Source organism: Narcine bancroftii, chromosome 9 (genome assembly GCF_036971445.1).
Source record: "Narcine bancroftii isolate sNarBan1 chromosome 9, sNarBan1.hap1, whole genome shotgun sequence".
NCBI classification, from domain to species: Eukaryota; Metazoa; Chordata; class Chondrichthyes; order Torpediniformes; family Narcinidae; genus Narcine; species Narcine bancroftii.
In genome coordinates this window covers 82,953,987-82,975,382 of record NC_091477.1, presented here as the reverse complement: position 1 = coordinate 82,975,382, position 21,396 = coordinate 82,953,987, and the positions used below count along the sequence as shown (strand labels likewise).

Sequence of the window (21,396 nt, the reverse complement as noted above, 5' to 3'; positions counted from 1 at the left end):
TGAATAATAATGAATTTACATGATTTCATCTGGGTTGTCAGTGGAAAAGTGGAAATACATTATTTTTGCTCAATGTTGTTCATGACTTTTGCTGTGTAAATTTTTGCTGGTTTTATTTTATCTGGCCAGGAAGTTGAAAGAGATGATCACAGAAGGCTGATCTAACCTAAACATAATCTGCTGGAGGAACTCAGCAGCAGTGGGGGAAAAAAAATGTTTGACGTTTTGGGCCAAGCCCCTTTATCGAGACTTTCAATATTTCTGGCCAAAATCCTTTATCGAGACTTTATTGGGTGTCAATAAAGGGTTTCAGTCTGAAATATCAACTATGTGTTTTCTCCCATTGGTGCTGAGTTCCCATCGAGTTCCTCCAGCAGATGCTGGAATCTAAAGCAAAACTCAGTCTCCCATGTGTCACCAGCTGACCTAACACATTTGTTTCAAATTTGGTCATTAATTTCAGTATCTATTTCTAAGAGTATTTTACAGATAAATCAGTGTGGATCAATCTCAGGATCCAAGTGGAAATAAATAAAGTACATGATAAGCAATTTGATCTTAATCTCACATATTTAATGTACAAAAGATCCAATATTGAGGAGGAAGGGGGGGGGGGGGGAACAAACAAACCAGCAAATGCTGCTGAGAATAATATTTGTATACTATATGGTAATAAAATCAGATGCAAGTTTCAAAAAAAATTTTTTTAATTTAAAATGCTGTCTGGTTTAGAACAAATATGTATTGCATTGCATTCTAATTAATCCGATTTTCTTCCCTAAAACTGGAGTTACTCAGATTACCAAGATATTTTTCAAGTGAAATGTGCAAACAACAGATTATCAACTGCAAATCATACCAAAAGCACCCAGAAAAATATCTTGGAGTAACTATTCTTGGAGCTAAATTCATGGACAACAAAAAAAAAAGCAGGTACGACTCTTTATTTTTCACTGAGCATTCAAACATACATAACATTTGTACAAATTACATCAGTAATCCAGGAAATTGGCTTGCATTCATGTAATGCCTTTGGTCATCCCAAGTGCTTCACAGCCAATGAAGTACGTTTGAAGTTTAGTCAAAACAAACTTCCCAAACCTTTGAAGTACAGCTTTGCTTTAACAATCTTGCACTTACAAACGTACATCAAATAATCTCTGGGAAAATGTTACATTAGTTGATTTTTAACACATACAGCAATAAGATTCGGGCCCGACTGTAGAGTTGACTCATGTTTTATAGTAATTCACATCCAAATTGTTGAATGGAGGCAAAAATAACAATGCCATTGCTCCCTGCCACATTCTTTCTTCCACAAAAAGTCACATACATCACAGCTAATCCAACACATTTTTGCAGCCTACTAGCACAAATGACATTATACTTCTATTTTCTCTTTCTGACTCAAGCTTCATTAAATGAACATCACATAGTTCTTGAAGGACGCACTTAAGAAATGTTATAATCGATCTTAGAATCTCTTGTATTCAGTTCCTTTATTACTTTTATTCATGTTACATTCAGTTAATGTTGAATATGTTACTTATTAAAGCATATAGAGAGCTCATTTGATTTTGAATACACACACCTTGATATCATACAATAGCTCTGATGTAACAGCTCGTCTTGAGAGCCACATGAAATGCAATTCTACTTTCATAGATTTTAACCAATACATGCTGTGAAGAATACATATTACAAGATACCACTCCCATTAATTAAACTAAATCCAAAAACTTCTGGAAATTTGCTCCCTAACTTTGTCATATCCCCCAACACATTTATTATTTATTAAGATGTTTCACCATAAGCCTTAACATTTCCCTTCAGAAGTTGGTGCTAAATATTATGAAACATTTGGGACTTTATGTTTAAAAAAAGGTGCTCAAACTATATACAAATTGCAAAGTACCATTTAATGTTTAAAAAGGTGCTCTGTTAACATAAATTGTGAAGTACTAAACTTCTATTACATTTAATGATGTAGGAGGATGGGATAGGGTGCGATTTAATAGACAGTCACTCAAAAGTGGTAAAAGTTTATTTTTAAAAATGACAAAACTCAGCAAAGGGTCAAACTCTCATCACTGACAGATATTAACACACAATTAAAAACAACATCCATTAATGTGCTAGAACATTTCAAATGTAACCGTGAACAGAAGCATGGGGGAAATCAGCATACAAGTTTCCAAAAGACCATCTCTTAGGATCAAGACGAACATATGCATCTAACCTTGTGTTTTTTTTGCACAATTCTAATTCAGTCTTCCTTCACTGAAGGTAGAATCTGTGGACCCTGTTGCCAGTAAATCTAACTTCAAAACAATCCCTTTAAGGGATTATAACATTTTAAATCATTAGAATTAGTGTTTACATGTTCAATCATGTGTGCACGATTTTATTTCCCCTCCACAATGAAAAAGGTTAAATGATGTGCTTTGTAGAAGCGCTTTGTTTCACTTTTCTGTTACTAAGAAACCCAAATACCTCTTGACCCAGAGATGCCAATAGAAATTCAGGCTATCTAACATAGCTAAGCTTTAACATACGGTACTGGCCAATTGTATTGTATTACTCCCAGTGCTATTTTAGTTCAGTTTCTTTTAACCATTATCTCCCCATTCAAATCATTATTACTGCATTTGCTATGGGGTCAATACTGTTCATTGAAGGCAGTGAGGACATGCTACTGGCTCCTAAACGCAAGACCAATGTCCGCCCCAAAGAAGGCTCCTTCCTAGTCCATTCGCCTACCACGGCCTCCAGACCGACTTTGAGTACACTGCTGGGGAGGTGCTCTCTGTCTTCCAGTCATCGACTTTCTCTTGCAACAAGGGGCTCTGTCCAGCAAGCGACGAATCCGCATCATCCAGATCGGAGCACACATCATCGCTGGAGGCAGTGGACGCGGGTGATGGGGCTGAGGAGCTGAGCTGGTCTCTCCCTCCGGGAGACGCCAGCAAGGGGCACGCGTCCTCGGGTCCAGGCCACACAGTGGAGCTGGTTTCGGCCATTAATTCGCCCAGTAAATCCTGAAAGTGATCTTCGCTCAACGGCATGGACTCCAGGAGGTGATTCAGTAAATCGGCGGCGTCTGTCGAGTCGATCCCTGGACAGTTTGAGACGAAAGTGTGGACCTCGTGCATGCACTGGATGTAGCCAGCAGCAAACCTCTCGTTCGCTTCCTCGTTAAACCTGTCCTTGTCTGTCAGGAGGAACGAAGGGAGAATTTTCCTTTTTTTAAAATCACAACGATTTCCATTAAAAGTCACACCCAATGATGCAAGTTGCAATAGATTCCCAATCCTCTGACTGAGTTCTGCCTTATAAACTACTCACCAACATTTCTGTTGCAAAGTATGTGTTGGACACGTTTCACCGTCATCTCCAGCACCTCCGCATTCTCCATTTTCGACTGCAGCTGAGAATATTTAGCACATTTTTTAATTGTAAAAAAAAAACCCACTGAAATCTGAAGGACTTTGTTTTCCATCAGTACAGCTTAAAACTCACTTCCGTATCCGCCAGGATCAGTCTCAGTTCTTGCAAGCTCTCGTTAATGCGGGCTCGTCGCTTCTTCTCGATCAGTGGCTTGCGAGTCTGCAGTCACACAGAGAGAGAGAGATAGGCCTGCAGTGGAGTGACATTTTCTTTATACGCGCATTGAAACCTGCCCTTTTAATTGCACGATCTTACCTTCCGATCTTCTTTGACTACATAAAAGTCCCCTTCATCCCTGACAGATCCCGGTTGGCTGGGTTTGCAGGCTGGGGCCATATTGTTTCGGAATCCAACAACCTTCCCAAATATGTCTTTTCTTTTTTTAAATTACCAAACAAAATCCTCCCACCAAAAGCACGTTTCGCGAGCAGCTGGTACGCGTACAATCTCCTTTTTATTCACTGTACTCTGCCGTTGGCACCCTCTCTATTTATACCCACTCGTTTGCATTTGAATGGTCGGGGAGCGGCGCGTCCCGAGGACGCTGATCCAATGGGGCTGCGACGCTTTGTGTGGGGCTCTGGACTGCGCTCTGCCTGCTGTCAGGCTCTGGCGAGCCACGTGAGTAAATGGGACTTTTAAAGTTATTTGTTATGCCATTCGAACAGAACTGTACATTTTTTTTTTAAAACCCAACATTAACACCATCCTGTCCTCGCATTCCACAACGTTAGCTATCAAATTGCAGGCCAAATTCCCCAGAACGACAATTGGGAAACAATTGACTTGGCTGTTTACTGGATAAGATGGTGGAGCTTCAGACAGAAATTGTTTATTATGTTTTTACCCATCAGTGAAGTCTCTAAAAAAAAAAATTAAGACACTGAATATCAACGCACAACAACGTTTTCTCCAGCTTAATATGTATAACTGGATTGCTGTAAATGCTGGTTTGCTTTTAATAACACTTAAGGGAAACAATCATTGTTTGGAGGAAAATCTATTTCTGGGTTATGTAGGTGAAATGTAACACGATGCTGACAGTTAGCAGCTGCAGTTCCTCGCCAGAATGAAACAAATGAGAGCATTAGCCAGTAGTCTCTAAGGAGAAAGCGACAGGTGTTCGCTCTTGTTTCATTTGCTTACGTTCAGTGCCGTGTCGATGACATTTATTATATCCAAACTCCAGCTCTCCATCCAACGCTCTGTCTGCACTGATTTCTGCCGAAGTGGAGACAATCAGCATAAGTCATTTATCCTCTATTTTAAAGATTACACTCTTGTCAGATCAATTATGTAAATTAGCCCTTTTTAACTATCACCTATCCAGTTTTATTGGAACAGTAAACATACAATATTGTCCAGCATCTCCCCCCACCGCCCTCAAAGAACACGCCAGGAAGCAAATAAAAGTGTTGTGCATACTTTGGAAAGGACTCCACGTTTTTTTTAAAGATACGAGTTACGGGAATACAATAGAAATGTCTTTGCATTCGCTCACATTCTGCTTAACGCTACGGTTTATGACGTGGCGAGTGGTTCGTGAGTTTTGAAAGCTCGCTATACCAAGGGAGCAGAGTTTCCGTTCTATTTTAATGAATATCATGCTTCTGTGGCATGATGCCTTCCTGCTGTGTACCGTTTAAGTGCATGTTCATTTTGCATGTTGAATGTCTTTGTCCGTTTCTCAACCTCGGTGTGTATAGATAGAAAGAAAAAACACAATGAAGGGTTATACCCGAATATGTTTCACATGCATGGCTCCCCAATAAATGAACATTAACATCATACCCCGAATCAGGATGATTAACGTGCCGAAAATATGAGATGCTTTTTGTGTAAATATTATTCTCAGATAACAAAAAGCGAGTTATTGTTCACGATAAGACATTGCTTGGAGAGACACTGTAAACCTCTCAAAGCGATTAGGAGGGTTATGGACGTTCAGTTTATAATTCAAGAAGTTGGTGATGAGATAAATTCCACAATTCACCATGAGGGTTACAATTCAAAACTTTATTTTTTCTTCTTCTTCTCTTTGGAAAGATTGGCTCTTTGCCATGAACGTAATTGGGCTCAGTCATTATGCAACCTGGTCAGCGGATCTTGCAGCTGTCGTTGAAATCTTTTGTTTAGGGCGAGCAGGCGTACCCGCTTCTCGTTTTCAATATATTTCATCAGTATTCAAGAATGGTTCGCCTGGAAAATAATTCTGATAATAGAGGAGACTGTGTGCCTCCCACCAAATACGTTTCGGGGGTTGCTTGCTGAATGCATCTGCAAGTTTGTGCCTTTAAATGACCAATGTTTCGTTCTGTTTTCAAACACTGAGGGGAGATGGCAGGATGATCATGGTGTTTAGTCAATCTATTTGTATACTGAATCTTGGGTTGGAATGATTTCTTCTGAGAATTGCCTGATTTTTTTTTAATTGTTGAGTTACTGGACAGTCACTGAAAAGTTCTGTCAAATGCCTATAGACAAGAACTGTTTTGTGTTTGTTTATAGATGAAACACGGGCGTAAAACATACGTAAAACGTGAAGGAATATCTTCGGTTGCAGTTCCGTGTGGCGGACAGATTGTTTTCATAAGATCAGTCAGAAAGCAGCGACAAGGCAGGTTTGCAATTGCGACGTTGACCAAGCAATTGTTTTACGCCCACCACTGCCATGCACAATCTGTAGGAAGTGCGGAGCAAGGCCAAGGCCATGGACTGCCTCTACTAACTCACTTAGTGTATACAAACATCATAAGCTAAATATACCAAAAGATTTAGCCCATCTATCAAAACTTTGCTCTCATTCAGGGTTGCTTCAAGATTTCTTTTAAAAAGTGCAACACAAGTGAGAGAATCTGAGATGCAGTTTATAATTCAGCGCAGTTCTCGAAGTAGCCTCGTTCATGAAGTGTCTTACATGAATTGAGAGTGACCCCAAATCTAGAAAGAATTAATCCACTTTGTATACGTATTGTACTTTCAACGCAAAGGAAATCTCAGAGTTCTTCACGTGAGGGTTATGAAACAAGATTTGATCTCGAGACGGGAGGAACAGATGGCCAAAATAGTCGTCAAACTTGCAAGGTACAAGGAGTTGTCTCAGAGGGGAGGCGGGGTATACTGGAACCAAATTGTCAAAGCTTGGTGTCTGCGCTCCTAAAGGATCGTTGCCAACAGGAAAGTTATTATGAGGTCAGAATTTGAGGGGCGCTGGTATCTCAGAGAATTGGATAGTTTACAGCAGTGGTTTTCAAACTTTTTTCTTTCCACTTACATACCACCGAAAGTAATCCCTATGCCGTAGGTTTTCTGTGATTAGTACGGTGTTATACGAGTGGAGTGAAAAAGTTTGAAATCCATTGTTTTAATCGTGCCTAATTGACTCGCAATGTGCACGGTTTCATCTCTCCAAAGGACAATTTTTCTCAAGCAAAATATTTCAGTCACAATTGGGTCTAGATCAGTGGTTCTCAGCCTTTTTTTCCCACTCACATACCACTTTAAGTAATCCTTTACTCAAAGGATACTCGACATCGACTATCTATGGTATGAGTGGAAAGAGAAGGTTTGAAAACCACTAGTTTAGAGTGGAAGCTAGTTTCAAGGAAAACAAAGATGGGAAATTTAAAATTGGGCCATTGTTTAATCGGGAGTCAATGGTTCAGCACTTTGGTAACGAGTGACTGATTAACCTACTTACCTGAATGCTTTTGGAATATGGGAAGAAATCAAAGCACCCTGAAGAATGGTCGCCGGCGCTATAAAGTGTTACGCTAACCGTGCCGCCCCAATGTTCATTCAGACCTCTCTGCTTTTCTATTGTGCCCATGTGCATAGGTTTAAATAGTCACATTATACTCTATTTTCCATTTTTAACCTATTCATAATCTTTTGCAGACCCTCTGTGTCCTCCTTACGATTTGCCTCTCATCTTGGTTTGGTAGACGTGGCCGTTCATCTAAGTTATTAATGTAAGTGGTAAATGGCCAAGCCCCAAGCACTCATTTTTTGTGGCCCCTTCCAGTTAAAGTTTTTTTTTAACTCTAAAGATGACGCATCTTATCCTGACTTTCTGTTTCCTATTGGTTAGCTGATTCTCTATCCATGGTGGTAAATTGTCCTCAATGCTATGTGGTCTTGTGCAGTTAGTTACCATTTATTTTGCACCTTCTCAAACACTTTTTGGAAAGGTACTTGTTCTTTCAAGGATTTTAAAATGTCACCAATTTCTCATTGGTTGTCTTTCCTTGATTACACTGCAGTTTACAAAACATTGGACTACTATTTCCTCAGAAAAGGATTCCACCAATAATATTGTTTGATAAACCGTTTTTGTTTCCCACCTTTCTTAAATAATGGGGAAAAAAATAACTTGCCTTTTCCATTTTCCTAACTGCTTGGTTTTTTTGCACCTTTGAGAGAGTTTTGAAAGGCCATGCACTATCTACTCAGACTATGAAATCTCAGGCTCTTGTCAACAGTTAGCCTCATTTATTTGCATTAGTTTTTTTTTCTCTAGGAAGAGAGAAACTGTTCCTTCCATATGGCCCCTCGATTTTCTAAAAACCTGGAAAGTGCAGTGGAGACAGAAACCCAATCACGTTTCAAAGATTCTTGGATGAGCATTTTAAAGGGGTGAAAGTGGAAGGAATGGCATAAGAGGAGAATCGAAATGGTTGCAGTTTGGGACACAAGGGACCACGTGGCTTTCTTGTGATTCCATTGTGCATGAAGAGAGATAAACCATTGCTATACTTCTCTGAATTTAGAATATGTTGTCATTTCAGCATCCATAACAGTATTCTAAATAGCGTGTGATAATGGTTAAGGTTGAGTTCACCTCACACCCACAGATTGATGGCTATTTTTCTAATTATTAATTACAAATTAAACCAGAACATTTTTTTTTGGAACTGTGATAACACCAAAAGATTGTATCTATTTTTCCTCTCACTTTTTGTGCTTGTAATTTAACTAGCAAAAAATTTAACTGAGTAAAGTAGATTAACATTCATTTTGTCGATTATTTTATGTTTGAGCTTTGTATTTTGATATCAAACATTTAAGATATATTTTGTATAACCACAACCCTAAATTGTGTGCAATCCTAAAATCCAAATCAATAAAAGAAAAATAAATGTTTTGAAATAATAATTCATATTATGATAGATATTTATTTCAATTTGTATTTATGTGAATATTAAAAGAAAAATCTTGAATTATGCTAGACACAATTAGAAATTAGAAATTAAAGTTAATTTTGTTAACCATATGTTTTTGATAATTGTTTGGAATTCAATTTTTGATCAAGAACATGAAACACTAATATTTATCATTTGCATTAAAATATTGGTCAGATCAATCGGATAAATCAAACCTTCTTGATTGGTGGCTTTATTAGAAAAATATTTGTGCGTTCTCATTTAAAAAGCAAATATGAAAGCACATACCTCAAACATGACTCCAACCAACATCATTAGAATTGGCTATCATTATCACTGGACAGAGCTTTCCCAGGGGTGGAGATTTTTAAGGAGAACCACAGACATGATCATTCCAATAAAAGCCCCAGACTTTCATTGATTCACTAAATCCAAGAAGGGTGCCATGAAATATATGCATCTATGCTCCATGACTGGACTCCACATGCAATCTGGTGGTGGGCTGTATTTTGATGAATATTCCCAATGTTACATTGACGAGTTCCCCTTCAAGGATGACAACTGGTTAGACCAAGAAATATAAATGTAAGCTTTTTAAATGTTATTTTGCTTTATTTAATCTTGTTTCATTATTTCTGTTTTCAGGTTGTTTAACTCATCTTTGTTTGAACTATCATTTTATTTTGTAAATGAAATGTCAGTCATCCAAATATGGTACTGTTTAAGTCCATTGACAGAAGCAAAAGCCTTGCTTGAGTTTTGCCTTCCAATAAAGCCTGTTGAGAGGTGTTCTGGGGATAGGGCTGATGTCATTGTTGAGCTATCACTACCCTTGAAGGCGTGGAGGGACATTACGTTTCCATATCCCACTCAGCTAAGTACAGAGGGTGATTGTGGTTGAGCAGTAACAGGTGAATGCAGACTGGCTGTGCATTTTACATCATTTTCCTATTTTACAACAGTGACTGCACTTAATTGGTTTGAGATATGGTAAGTTTATCAAGGCACCCCATAAATACAACTATTTGAATTTGCATTTTTTAGTTTTAAATAGAAATATTTCAAATTTGTTTTGCATGTTTCCTACTCCATGTAATCAATTGTTCTGTGAAAGTGATATTACCTGATGTAACTCTCTTTTCAAGGGCTTCCTTTGTAGTTAACATTAAGTAATAAAGCACAATTATTTTGTGGCTGAAGATTGTTTTAATTAGGTAAATATTTCCTCTAGTTCCAGGACTGGAGTTTACAGTTTAGGCTCTCTGTGCGTCAATTTCATGGCAAAAATCATTTAAGGAAATGCAGTGAATCTAGGAAAACAACAATTTTACTCAATTTCTCAACGATTGTGAATTATTGAAAGAGGTCAGCGAAACGTTTCTGTGGCTGTTTCACGTACACCATCAGGCGAGCTCTCACACTTTGCATTGTTAACCCAGCCCTTAAAACATTGTTGGAGCCGGCCCCGTTCCGAGGAACACCCCGTTGATCATAAATCTCATCATGCTACGCGGTCTCTGCGGCTGCCCGCCGTGTATGGTCATGGGACCGGCACCGAGTTATTCATTTTTATTTATTTTAGTGCACAGTATTTTTTTTTAATTGACATTCAGGACAGTAACAGGCCTTTCCAGCCCGCGACGTCCAAATACCCCAATTCACCCACGACTCCGGTAGGTTTTGGAGGATACCAGAGCACCCGAAGGAATCCCACACAAACTCGGGGAGAACTTAACAGACAGCGCCGGATTCGAACCCATGTCACTGGCATTGTAATAGCGTTATGCTAACTGCCTTTGTGAACTAACTGCTGATCTGGGGCTAATTCCAAGTCTGGCTTGATGCATGGAAGCGCTCAGCTGTAATCGAATGCAAAAATAGGGCTCGCCATCGCAAAGACACTCACCGCTGATTTGTTTTATGGCTCGACTGTTAGTCCCCTGAAGACCGTGGGAAACTGCGTTTCAGATAAGAGCAAAGTGTTAAAAGTGACAGCTTTCGCTCTCCAGAGATCAGAGAAACACAACAATTTACGCTGAGGTTTGGGGAAACTTGTGAAGTCTCCACCAACACCTCTCTGATGTTTGCTTCTTGAGTAACAATCGGTTCCTTTGCTTTTCCTTCGATATTACCCGTTCCGTGTTTGAACTAACCTGTTTTGTGCCTTTTCTTTCGGCCACAGACTGTCATAAATATCTCTGTCACCTTTCGATCTACGTTTTATTTCGAACTATTTCTGAAATCATTGGAAATGAGTACGCCATATACAAGAGCACTCAAGTTAATTCATAGATGCATCGACGTAAATTAGCTTTGTAACTTTAATATGTTTGAGCAACACGGCAAGTACTTAAAAGATCATAATTCTCTGCCGGTAAAAAAAATAACGCAACCATAGACAAGTAGAACGAGACAGTGATTTTCAGTGTTTATTAATAAGTCGTTAATTGAAATATAAACATAACATGAGAAAGTAATAAGCTCGCAAGCATTCTATCAAATAAATTAGATGTATTTCATTGAATACAACAATGTAAACGCCTTCTACAATACAGGCTACGAATAAGCACCCTTCAGCGTGAAGTACCCTGATTTTAGCACACATAAGGGACACTTTTTTTTTGCCCAGCAGTGTTTCGAGAAGCATATCTATGAGATACATAAGGACAGTCTAATCTTTAGTAAAGCCACGCAATCTCTTCACCAAGGTCTCCACACGCCTGAAGATGCAACCGGACAATTATGCATTAAAGCCAAGTCTTCTTGGAGATGTTGTTGGGTAGGAGAGCTGGCAGGTAAGTGAAGATTTGCAGAAGGATTTGAAAAGGGCTCGATGTTTTTTCCGCATACTTTAAACCCAAGATTGGAATGTCGGTCAGGAGATGGATCCAGAGCACCCGAAGAAGCAGCGTGGCCTGAAGGAATGTTCCCTTGGGTCTTCGATGGAGGCTGACTCTTTGAGGTTTGGAGGCTTGCGGCAGGTGCCTTCAGGCTGGACTGGCGAGAATCTTCACTGGATCGAGGCAGCGACTTGAGTAAGTGGTTCAACAAGCGCGCCCCTACAGTTTTGTCCATCCAGTCGCAGGTTAACAGCAGGTTGTGCACTTCATGCATACATTGGATGTAACCCGCACTATATCTCTGCTGAGCTTCGAGTCCAATTTTAGTATCGGCTAAAACAAAACGAGAAATAAGCATATAAATAGAAGAAAAATCAGCTGCATCTTTCTATTTCCTCGCTGTAATCCTGTTGTCAATTTTAAACGCGAGAATACATTAAAGAACTTAATTACCACAAGATTACTCAAGACCACATTGAACACATTAAATTTTAACGTTTCTTCGTAAAACCGTTTTGTGTCATTGTTATTCTTCCATTACTCATTATAACGTTGATCCGAAACTCACCCATTATCCTGCTGTTCTGAACATTCTGAAGATGTTTCACTGTCATTTCGAGGATATCTGCTTTTTCCAGTTTTGACTGCTAGACACACACCAAAAAAGAAAATAAGGTTATTATGCTGGGTTTGCATTCAACTTAAATAAGAATCTGCAGAGAGCATGCATTCAGTGCGGGGGTATAAAAAAACTCGAGCAAATGACGGTACTCCACTTACATCGAGGCGAAAGGCGCTGACCACTGTTTCTTTCAGTTGGTCGAGGCAGTTGTTGATCCGTTCCCGGCGTTTTCTTTCGATGAGAGGTTTTCTTAACTGCAGGACAGGAGTGCACAGAGTAAGCGTGCGGAAACCCTCAGAGCAGCATTATTTTCGCGCTTCCAAAACCAACTTTGCTGATCACACTTTCTTACCTTGCGCTCCTCTTTGGCATTGGAGAGCTTTTCCGCGTTGTTGCTGAAGGTTGTGGCAGTCATGTTTCTACCGATCAGGAAGAGCGATTTGTTGCAAGATGCTCGCTGGTTTCAGACTGAGGCTGCGATGGCTCCGAGCTCTCTGACGATCTTCTATTTATATCCACGAATTAGCATGTGAATGCGTGAGTTCCTCCGCTCAGCCACTTTCCCACACTTGGGGTCGCGGCCAGAGGCGAGTGTCCATCAATCACCAGTGACAGCTCAGTGCTCTCGCTCAATGGCCAGCCTGACCGCCCAAAGAGCGACAGATGGCCGAGGCCAGGAATCTCTTCCAGCCGAATCTTATCTTTCCCTCAGCACTCCAAGCAGTTCGAACTGCTTCTCTCTACATTCCCATGGATTTGGTTAGTGGTGAGAAAAAGCATGGTGTTACTCCAGTTACACCTGGGAACTCCGTCCCCTTTCTTTGCGAAGAATGGTGTCAATTTTGTAACCACAAAAACACGAAATGAATCCGCCCTGTCCCATTCACAGCTGTTGGTTCGTGTTCTTATTGAAGCTTGGATCGTTTTCCTTGTTACTTTGTCACAGTGTTCTCTGTTCATTATGTAACGGAATACACTGCCGTATTATTTGCATTTTCTTGAAGTTTACTGTAGAGTGCGTTTGAAAGAATTAATGCATTTCATTTTAACAATAGAGAGGACCATTTTGAAATTCACACCTTTCACATTTGTAACAATTAATGTATGACCTATTGTTAGTTCACAACAGGTAAGGCTGTGGCGTTTTGTGGAAAGGCGGGATGATTTAGTTCTAACGCGCGATCCAATTTCTTCAGCTCATTCTTGAAAAGAAATACATTCACTTTTTGAATGATTCATTACCCAAATAATTGTTAACTGAATAGAGAGTGAAATGGAGATAGGTACAGGAAAGACTTCAACTGGGTATTTGTGTTGTTGTAAAAGTGCAGTTTTTAAAAATTTTTGTGACTTTTGCCTGAATCAGGCTTTTTAATTCCAGTTAATTTTCTCACTGGTTGCTGGATCATGCCGCATATTGACAAACAGACCTCTTGTTTCGATGCTCCGGTCGACGCCCGTTTATGTTAGAGATTGGATGTGTGTCTCGTTCTGTACCAAGAGCCCGCGCTTGCAGACACGTTCCTTCCGAAGTCTTTCAGAGTTCTCCGATTCTGAGAACAACTCATTAAACAGGGCCCGGGTGAAATGGAAGCAAATCAACGGGTGGCTTTTAATTATATAATAATGTTTCATTTTTTGTTATTTTAAGGACCATTCTTTTATTTGATGAGGTGTCGTTTTTATTTCCTTTTTAACTATTTAGTTAATATAACAATATAATTCAGAAATTATAACACATGTATTTATAATTCCCCCCCCCCAACCTAACTCCTATTGTCCTCCAACGCCCCTCCCCCCCAAAAAAACAGTAATTCTAACCTCAAAGACAAAAAGTAAAACTTCTCGGATTGCTCTGAGGTGCACGATGAAATATGTAAAACATTAACCAATTTTCCATATATTCATTTTAAAAAGAATCTCGACAAGGTTCGAGGAAAAGGAAGAAGACCATTACATGGCATATTTGTACCTAATATATGCATGCACAGGTTCCATATTTGCAAATATATACTATATTTATTTCTCAAATTCTATGTAATTTTCTCTAAAGGAATGCAACTCTGATTTTCCGCATTCCATCTTTCCAGACCCAAATAGAAATCTGATTTCCCAGTAGTTGCAATATATTTTCTTGCCACTGCTAATGCAATTTTAACACATTCCTCTTGATATGTTGATAATTTTAATTTAAGTCTCGTCCCTTGTATATTCCCCAGTGAAAATACATCTGGATTTTGTGGGAATACATCATTGGTAACCTGCTGTAAGGAAAAAATCCACCCAAAACTGTTTCACTTTGGTACATGATCATGTCGAATGCAGGAAAAGTGCCCTCCTCTAAACCATCGTTTTTATATCCTTGTAGTAAAGTGATGCTCAAGAGTTTAAAGAAAGGTTTCTAACAATAAAAATGATTGTACCATATATTAAATAACCATCGCACCATTCTTGCAGAATACTGATAAAACGTAGCACCTCGGGATATCTCAGAGCGTTTTACACCGATGAAGAGCTTCTTGAAGTGTAATTAATGCTGAAAGTTAGAAAAAGCAGCGGTCAGTTTCCGCACAGCAAGCTCCCACAACCAGCAGTTGTCAGATGTCTGTTCTAACCGTAGACAGACAACGCCACTCACGGCCACAGACGCAGGTTTCACCTTCTATTTTGATCTGCATCTTGGCCGTTAAAAAAAAAACCACACACACCGAAGCTCTCATATTCGACGTGTTACAGGGTGCAATTTGCTGTTAATTCCAACCATTGTCTTTGTCCATTACCAATACAGAAAATGATTTAAACTCGCGTACTATAATACTTTCTAAGAGATTTTAACATTACATTCTGCATGTGTGTGTGTGGGTGGAACTGGAGAATGATTTGTGATTTCATAACTCATGCAAGTCGATTAGTGTAAGAAGGAACTGAACCGTGCACGGTTCGAATATATTTTGAATCTGATGGGCATCAACCCCAGTGGAATTGAATCCCAAACCTGCAACATGATCTAAAATTAAACGCCAATTCCACATTCGTGACTTCCTTCAACAGGTGCAGCTCCATAGAACATAATGTTGGCCTGACGATTCACAGGATTGTAAATCTCCCTTGTCTTTTTTAAAGCAAGATCCTGAAGCAGATGTCAGGGCAACGTTTCTCTCTTTTTTTTTCGTGAATTCACCACAGCGGCTCTATTTGCCTTAAGACACGCGACTGCCAGGCGCAGAAACCAACGTGGGAAATTCTTCCGAACAATAACCTCCTTTCACGATATTTCCTAACAACCTTCCAGATTAACTGTGGAGGCAGAGCGGTGCAGAGAGTGGATGTAGACCATAAGGTGAATCCTTTTCTGATGGCGTGACAGAAGTTCAATCGCTATGGCAACTAAGACGCATATGCCCCACTCCAGGTCCAGACTGCAACATTTTTGCATTAACTCAAATAATCCACTTATTCAAATCGAAATATTGTATTCAATTATTTTCCCCTCGATTCAAAGGTTCTCGGCACACGTGTTTCCTCGAGTATCGACTGAGCTGAGACTGTAAGGACAGGAGAAGTCCGTTCGGCCCATCGTGCCTGTTGATAAACCTCACGGTTGATTTGCACCTCAACTTTTATGGCACACACTCCCCTCACCCCCGATCCCAGACAAATATCGTTCTTGAAAATTCCAACGAGCTAGCAGTTAAACAATTTGAGGAGAGAGGGCGTTCCAGTTTTGTACCACCCCTTATGAGGAATTGTTGATATTTTTGTGCACAAATACTTTGCGATTTCCCTCCTCAGCGGCCGAATGTGCAGGTTAAGACGTCTCTTAACATGTGCTGATCCTGTTATTCTGCAACTCCAACGTATCTCCTGCATCTGCTTTAAAAAAACTCCAAATTCTTTTGAAGTCAGCATATTCAGGGTAAGTTGGGTTCATTCTGACCCAATGCTTTCAAACTATCCGCCCTTCCCATCTGTTGCAGCGGGGACGAGCCATTCCCACGTAAAATGTGCGTTAAAAGGCCATGCAGGCAACAGTCACCAACTCCCGACTTCGACGGCAGGGGAGTGTCATGACCCGACATTGTTCAAAATCCTTCCCACGCTCAAGGGTACACTGCAGGTCATTTCCAAACGGGTTAACGCTCATTTCCAATGGATTGGATCTCGTTTAGGTACCACAACGGCCGGCGCAAGACTGAACATCACGATTAGAGGGAGAGAACTACTCTGTCGACTTGATGTTGAATTCGTTGCTGGAGTCTCCACTTTTGCATTCATTTGGAATACTTTCTTTTTGGGTTTACAAACACATTTAAAATTGCAAACCCAAATGACAATGAACACATTGTCATTCCTAACTCAGGACTTCTCTCATTCCCTGGTAGGAAATCATCTCCTCCACTTTTTTTCGTGTGCTACTTGGAGAAAAACCCGTGGCTTTATTCTGGGCGCTGAGAAGAAAATCTATAGGTCAATAAATATCAATTTACAAATGATCTGGTCATAAGTAAAGGGCCTTTTTGAGAGCCTGCGTGCATAAATGTCATTGAAGTGATGTCAAAATTACATCTATAAATGTGAGTACTTGAATTAAAAAAAATAATTGGAAAAGAAATGAAAATATACTAGATTTTTCACAACGGGAAATCCTCATCACGGATTTAACGATAGATTAGATACTCTTGCTTCAACTGACACAAAAAAAAATAGTAGCATACAGAAACACATGCAGTGGCTTTCAAACTTTTTTATTTCCACTCACATACCCCTTACTAATCACAGAGCGCCTATGGCATAGGAATTACTTAAAGTGGTGTGTGAGTGGAAAGAAAAAAAGTTTGAAAACCACTGTTTTAATTGTACCTCATTGACTGGTGGTGCTAACATTTCATGACTCCGAAGGACATGGGCCAATTTCTTTTTTGTGTGTGGGGATCAGACTGGTACGTTTGTGCATTTGGTATGGGAATGTATTAAGGTGAAGCCTTTTTGGGAGACAGGTATTACATTTTTGTGAGATTTATTCCAAACAGAATGATATGTGGATCCATTGATGTGTTTATTGGGCTATATGAATCCAATATATTGGATAATTGGAGTATCAGGTAAGGAGAGAGTGAGCAAATGTATTGTAAGTCACTATCACAGAGGACCTTTCCTTAATGTCATTGTGAAGAAAGCACATTGGCACTTCTACTTCCTAAGGGGTTTGTGGAGATTTGGTATGACATTGGAAACCTTAACAAATGTCTACAGGTGTGCAGTAGTTGTTGCCTGGCTGCATCATTGCTCATTGTTAGTGGACACAGACCAGTACATCACAGCAAAACTCTCCTCACCTTCAAGAAAATCTTTGTTGAAGAGCAGCTGCGATCATCAAGGATATGCACCACCTAGGACATTCTCTGTTCCATCAGGAAAGAGGTTTAGGTGCCACAAGACTCATACCACCAGGTTCAGGAACAGTGGCTACCCACCCACCAACAGACTCTTAAATAACAGATTCAATCAGAGACTCATTTAAAGCCTCTTATTTATTTATTTTTCTATATTGGCCAGTTGGTTTACATTTCTATCTTTTGTATATATATCTTTTTTCTTATGTTCAGCTTACAGTTACTGATAAATAGAAATTCTGCCTGGCCCGCAGAGACAAGAATCTCAGGGTTGTAAGTGATGTCATGCATGTACTCTTGATGATAAATTTGAACTTTGAACATGTAAGTAATTGTACACATTCTTACTTGCTGCTGTGAAACAGGAACTTCAGTTAAAAAATACAACTTCAATAGAATACATTAAATTACCATATGGAAACAGATAACAAATATAATAAATATTTACAGTTACAGTAGTTCAATAAAAATATTGAGTTACCATAGAGCAGATAGGTCTTTTTGTGTTGTCAGAGTAGTTTAGGATTAGGGTAGTAAGGGGACCTTTGAGAGCCTGACAGTCATTGGGGGGGGGAGGGGGGGGGAAAGCCTGTTCTTGAATCTCGAGGTGCTGGAACTTCAGGCATCTGCATTTCCTGCCTGTTCCACAATGCACCTAAAGAAGTTTGAAAGAGTTTGCCAGATCTCTTTAGACTTGGAAGGTGTACCTTCTTCGTGATTGCCTTGATGTGCTTATTTCAGGGGAGGACCTCCTATATATGAATGTACTAATCCTGTCCGCATCCATTCCATGAATGTGAACACGTGCATGGTTCCTTGGCTTCACCTTACTAAAATCCAAAACAAGATCCTTGATCTTGATGATGCTGAGAATAAGTTTGTTGTTCTCACACAACCCAGCGAGATTCTGGATTTCCATCCTGTATTCTAACTCATTTCCAGTAATTTGGCTAACAATAATGGTGTCATCAGCAAATTTATGGATTGCATGGGAGCCAAACTTGGTGATGCATTGAAATATGCATTAAGATATTTGTATATTTTATAGTATATGTACATATCTTAAAGCAACATGACTTTATATTATATAATCCTAGTATTTTTTTCATTCTAATTGGAACAGACAGTGATGTTAGTTGAGAATTAAAAAGGCATTGCTTAAAATAAAACAGAATATTTCAAATTAATGATTGGCCAAAGGGAGTGATTCTAACTTGCAGTTTTATATAGAGCTACTGTTTTCATTTTCTGATTACATTCATAACCTGTGGTTAATTAACCTGTGTTTCCATGAAATGTTAACAACCAAGATAAGATCTAGTTTGTATGGCTAATTAAACCTTTTCAAAGCTCAATTCAAACCTTAAATGTGTAAAACTCTAGACATTAAGGCACTGATATGACAATTCGAGGAAATCCTTTCAAAGGTGGAAATGTTACATAAATGTTTTGTGCTCATGTGATTCTTCCAATCTCTAAGGTAATATCAGAGAACTCCTGGATTGATATTGGCAGCTATTTTTAGCTATTATTCAATCTGTTGTGGTGGAGTGGGGGGAAGGTTTTTTTTTGTTATATTCCAGTGGAGAATCCTTCTTGTCACTCATTATTTAATATGCTGGTTTTAATCTTTTGTCTTCATTCCTGTGAAGCATTTTCAGTTTTACCTGAATTCAGACTGTGATGTAATTTTGTTGCAAAATTATAGATCACGCATCAGCCAAAAGATACAAGCCTATCTGCAGGTAGAAATTTAACACCTGTGTGCTCAACCCGTAATATAATATAGCTGTAACCTGTGCTAGCTGTTCCAAAATAATCTGGAAGCATTTCCAAAGGCACCGGATATTTAAAATGCTAGCAGACACCCTTCTTCAAATTCATCACTGGTGAATGGAATTCTGTGCAGCTTGGGCCTCTTTGGGAGTAGGATGCAATGCACAAAAGTGTTGGAGAAACTCAACAGGCCATACAGCACCTATAGGAAGTAAAGGGTGACCAATGTTTCAGCCCTAAATGCTTCACCAAGGTATGTGGAAAAAGCAGGTAGGGACTTGAATAAAAAGGTGGGAGGAAAGGAGAGGAGGGAGGAAGGGTAGGGGAAGGCGTACAGGGTCACAGGTGGATATGGGTGGGAGGGGAGAAGAGAAAAAGGCTGAGGTGATAGGGGAGGAGGCTTCTGCTGCATCTAGAGGAAAGGGAAGGGGATGGGGAACTGGAAGAAATGAGAGAGAGGTATAGGGAAAGGGGAGGGTTGTAATGGAAACAGGAGTTGATTTTAATGCTGTCTGGTTAGAGAGTACCCAGACAGAATATTAAATGTTGTTCATCCCATTTTCTGGAGGCCTCAGTTTGGCAATACATGAGGCCATGGAGAAACATGTTGGTGTGGGAATGGTGTGTAGAATTAAAATGGTTGGCTACTGGAATTTCATTGACAGAGGTGAAGGAATTAAGAGAAAGGAATAGAATTCTTACTAGTGACAGGATGTGAAGAGGTGTAGTGATGTGTGTTGATGTGAGGAATTGGTGCATGAGGTGTGCTGGAACTGCAGTCTGTATAAACTGTTGATCAGCACAGGGAGTATAATATAAATGGGGCTATGCAGAGTTCCTATAAATAAAAATGCAGCAGACAGAATGAAGGTGCTCAATCTCCCAGTCTGTATCCAGTCTCTCCAATGTGGAGGAGACCACAAGAGTAGCTTTGGAAGCAGTAGATTACACCTGCAGATTTACAATTGAATTTTTTGCTTTACTTGGAAAGCCTATTTATGCCTGAATGGTGGTGAGGGAGGAGGTGTAGGCACAAGTGCAGCATATTTGGTGGTCACAGGGGCAGGTACAAAGAGGTGACCAAGGGGGAAAGGATAAATGCATGAGAGAGCCCTGGAAGTTGTCCCCATGGAAAGCAGAAAGGGGAGGAGAGGGGAAAATGTCTGGTGGTGAGATCATACTGTAGGTGGTGAAACTGTGGAGGACAATATGTTGGACGTGGAGGCTGGTGGGGTGGTCGGTGACGACAAGGGGAATCCTATGCTTGTTGCATCTTGGGACAGTGGACCCGGAACAGATGTGTGGGAAATAGATGAGATAAGGATGAGACATTTTTTTTTTAAAAAAAGGACAGCATCTGAGATGTTTTGGAATGGAAAACCTCATCTTGGGAGGACGTGAGACAGAGGTGAAGGAATTAAGAAAAAGGAATGGAATTCTTACCAGTGAAAGGGTGTGAAGAGGCATAGTGAAGATGTGAGGCGTAGTGGAGATGAGCTCTTCTGGAAATGGAATCTATATAAGGCTGTTAATCAACACAGGCAGTAATAATATACCTGGAGCTGTACAAAATTCATTTAAACAAAAATCCATTTTATGTTTAAATCAAATATTTAGAATGATTAAAATTATTGTTCTGTATTAATACTTTTGGAATTAAATTAAAATTGTGTACAATGAGAGCAATGTACACAGTTTAAGTTTGTAAAATAATTTGTATCATTCAGCAGCATAAAGATTTTTCAGTTCTGTTCTGCATTATTATTAATAGAGTAAAAGGATTTATTAAAGGAAATTAAATATAACATAATCTGCAGTAAGCATACTTGAATTATAGCCATAAAAACATTCAGAATAAATTTTCCTCTTGACCTGTCTTCACCTTTTTGTTTCTCTAATGCTTTTGGAGTATCTGATTTATAGCCCTTGTATACTTTATTACCTTCATGTTTGTCTTGCTCACTTATAGACTTTTCCGGATTCTCACTATAAATATTAAACTTCGTCTCTGTGTTCCCTCACTCATAGATTGCGAAACTGCCAAGCAGGGAATCAAACTATGTAAGCTAATCTTTGCACTCGTATACAGATTCAATTTCATATTTATTGTCAGAATACATACATGACATCACATACAGCCCTGAGATTATTTCCTG

At 39.5% G+C, this 21,396-nt stretch overlaps 2 protein-coding genes across 2 annotated transcripts; both read right to left on the bottom strand.

The window, feature by feature from the left end:
- Positions 1-929: 929 nt before the first annotated feature.
- On the bottom strand, positions 930-3,897 carry her13 (hairy-related 13). The gene is made up of 4 exons (XM_069896651.1): positions 3,703-3,897; positions 3,520-3,606; positions 3,346-3,427; positions 930-3,211 (listed from the first exon to the last, which is right to left on the bottom strand). The coding sequence occupies exons 1-4, from the start codon at positions 3,781-3,783 to the stop codon at positions 2,757-2,759; spliced, it is 705 nt and encodes a 234-aa protein (XP_069752752.1). The 5' UTR covers positions 3,784-3,897; the 3' UTR covers positions 930-2,756.
- Positions 3,898-11,056: 7,159 nt separating this feature from the next.
- Positions 11,057-12,535, bottom strand: her8.2 (hairy-related 8.2). Its single transcript, XM_069897861.1, has 4 exons — positions 12,424-12,535; positions 12,230-12,325; positions 12,018-12,096; positions 11,057-11,782 (listed from the first exon to the last, which is right to left on the bottom strand). Exons 1-4 carry the CDS (start codon positions 12,484-12,486, stop codon positions 11,310-11,312), a joined length of 711 nt encoding a protein of 236 aa, XP_069753962.1. The 5' UTR covers positions 12,487-12,535; the 3' UTR covers positions 11,057-11,309.
- Positions 12,536-21,396: the final 8,861 nt, after the last annotated feature.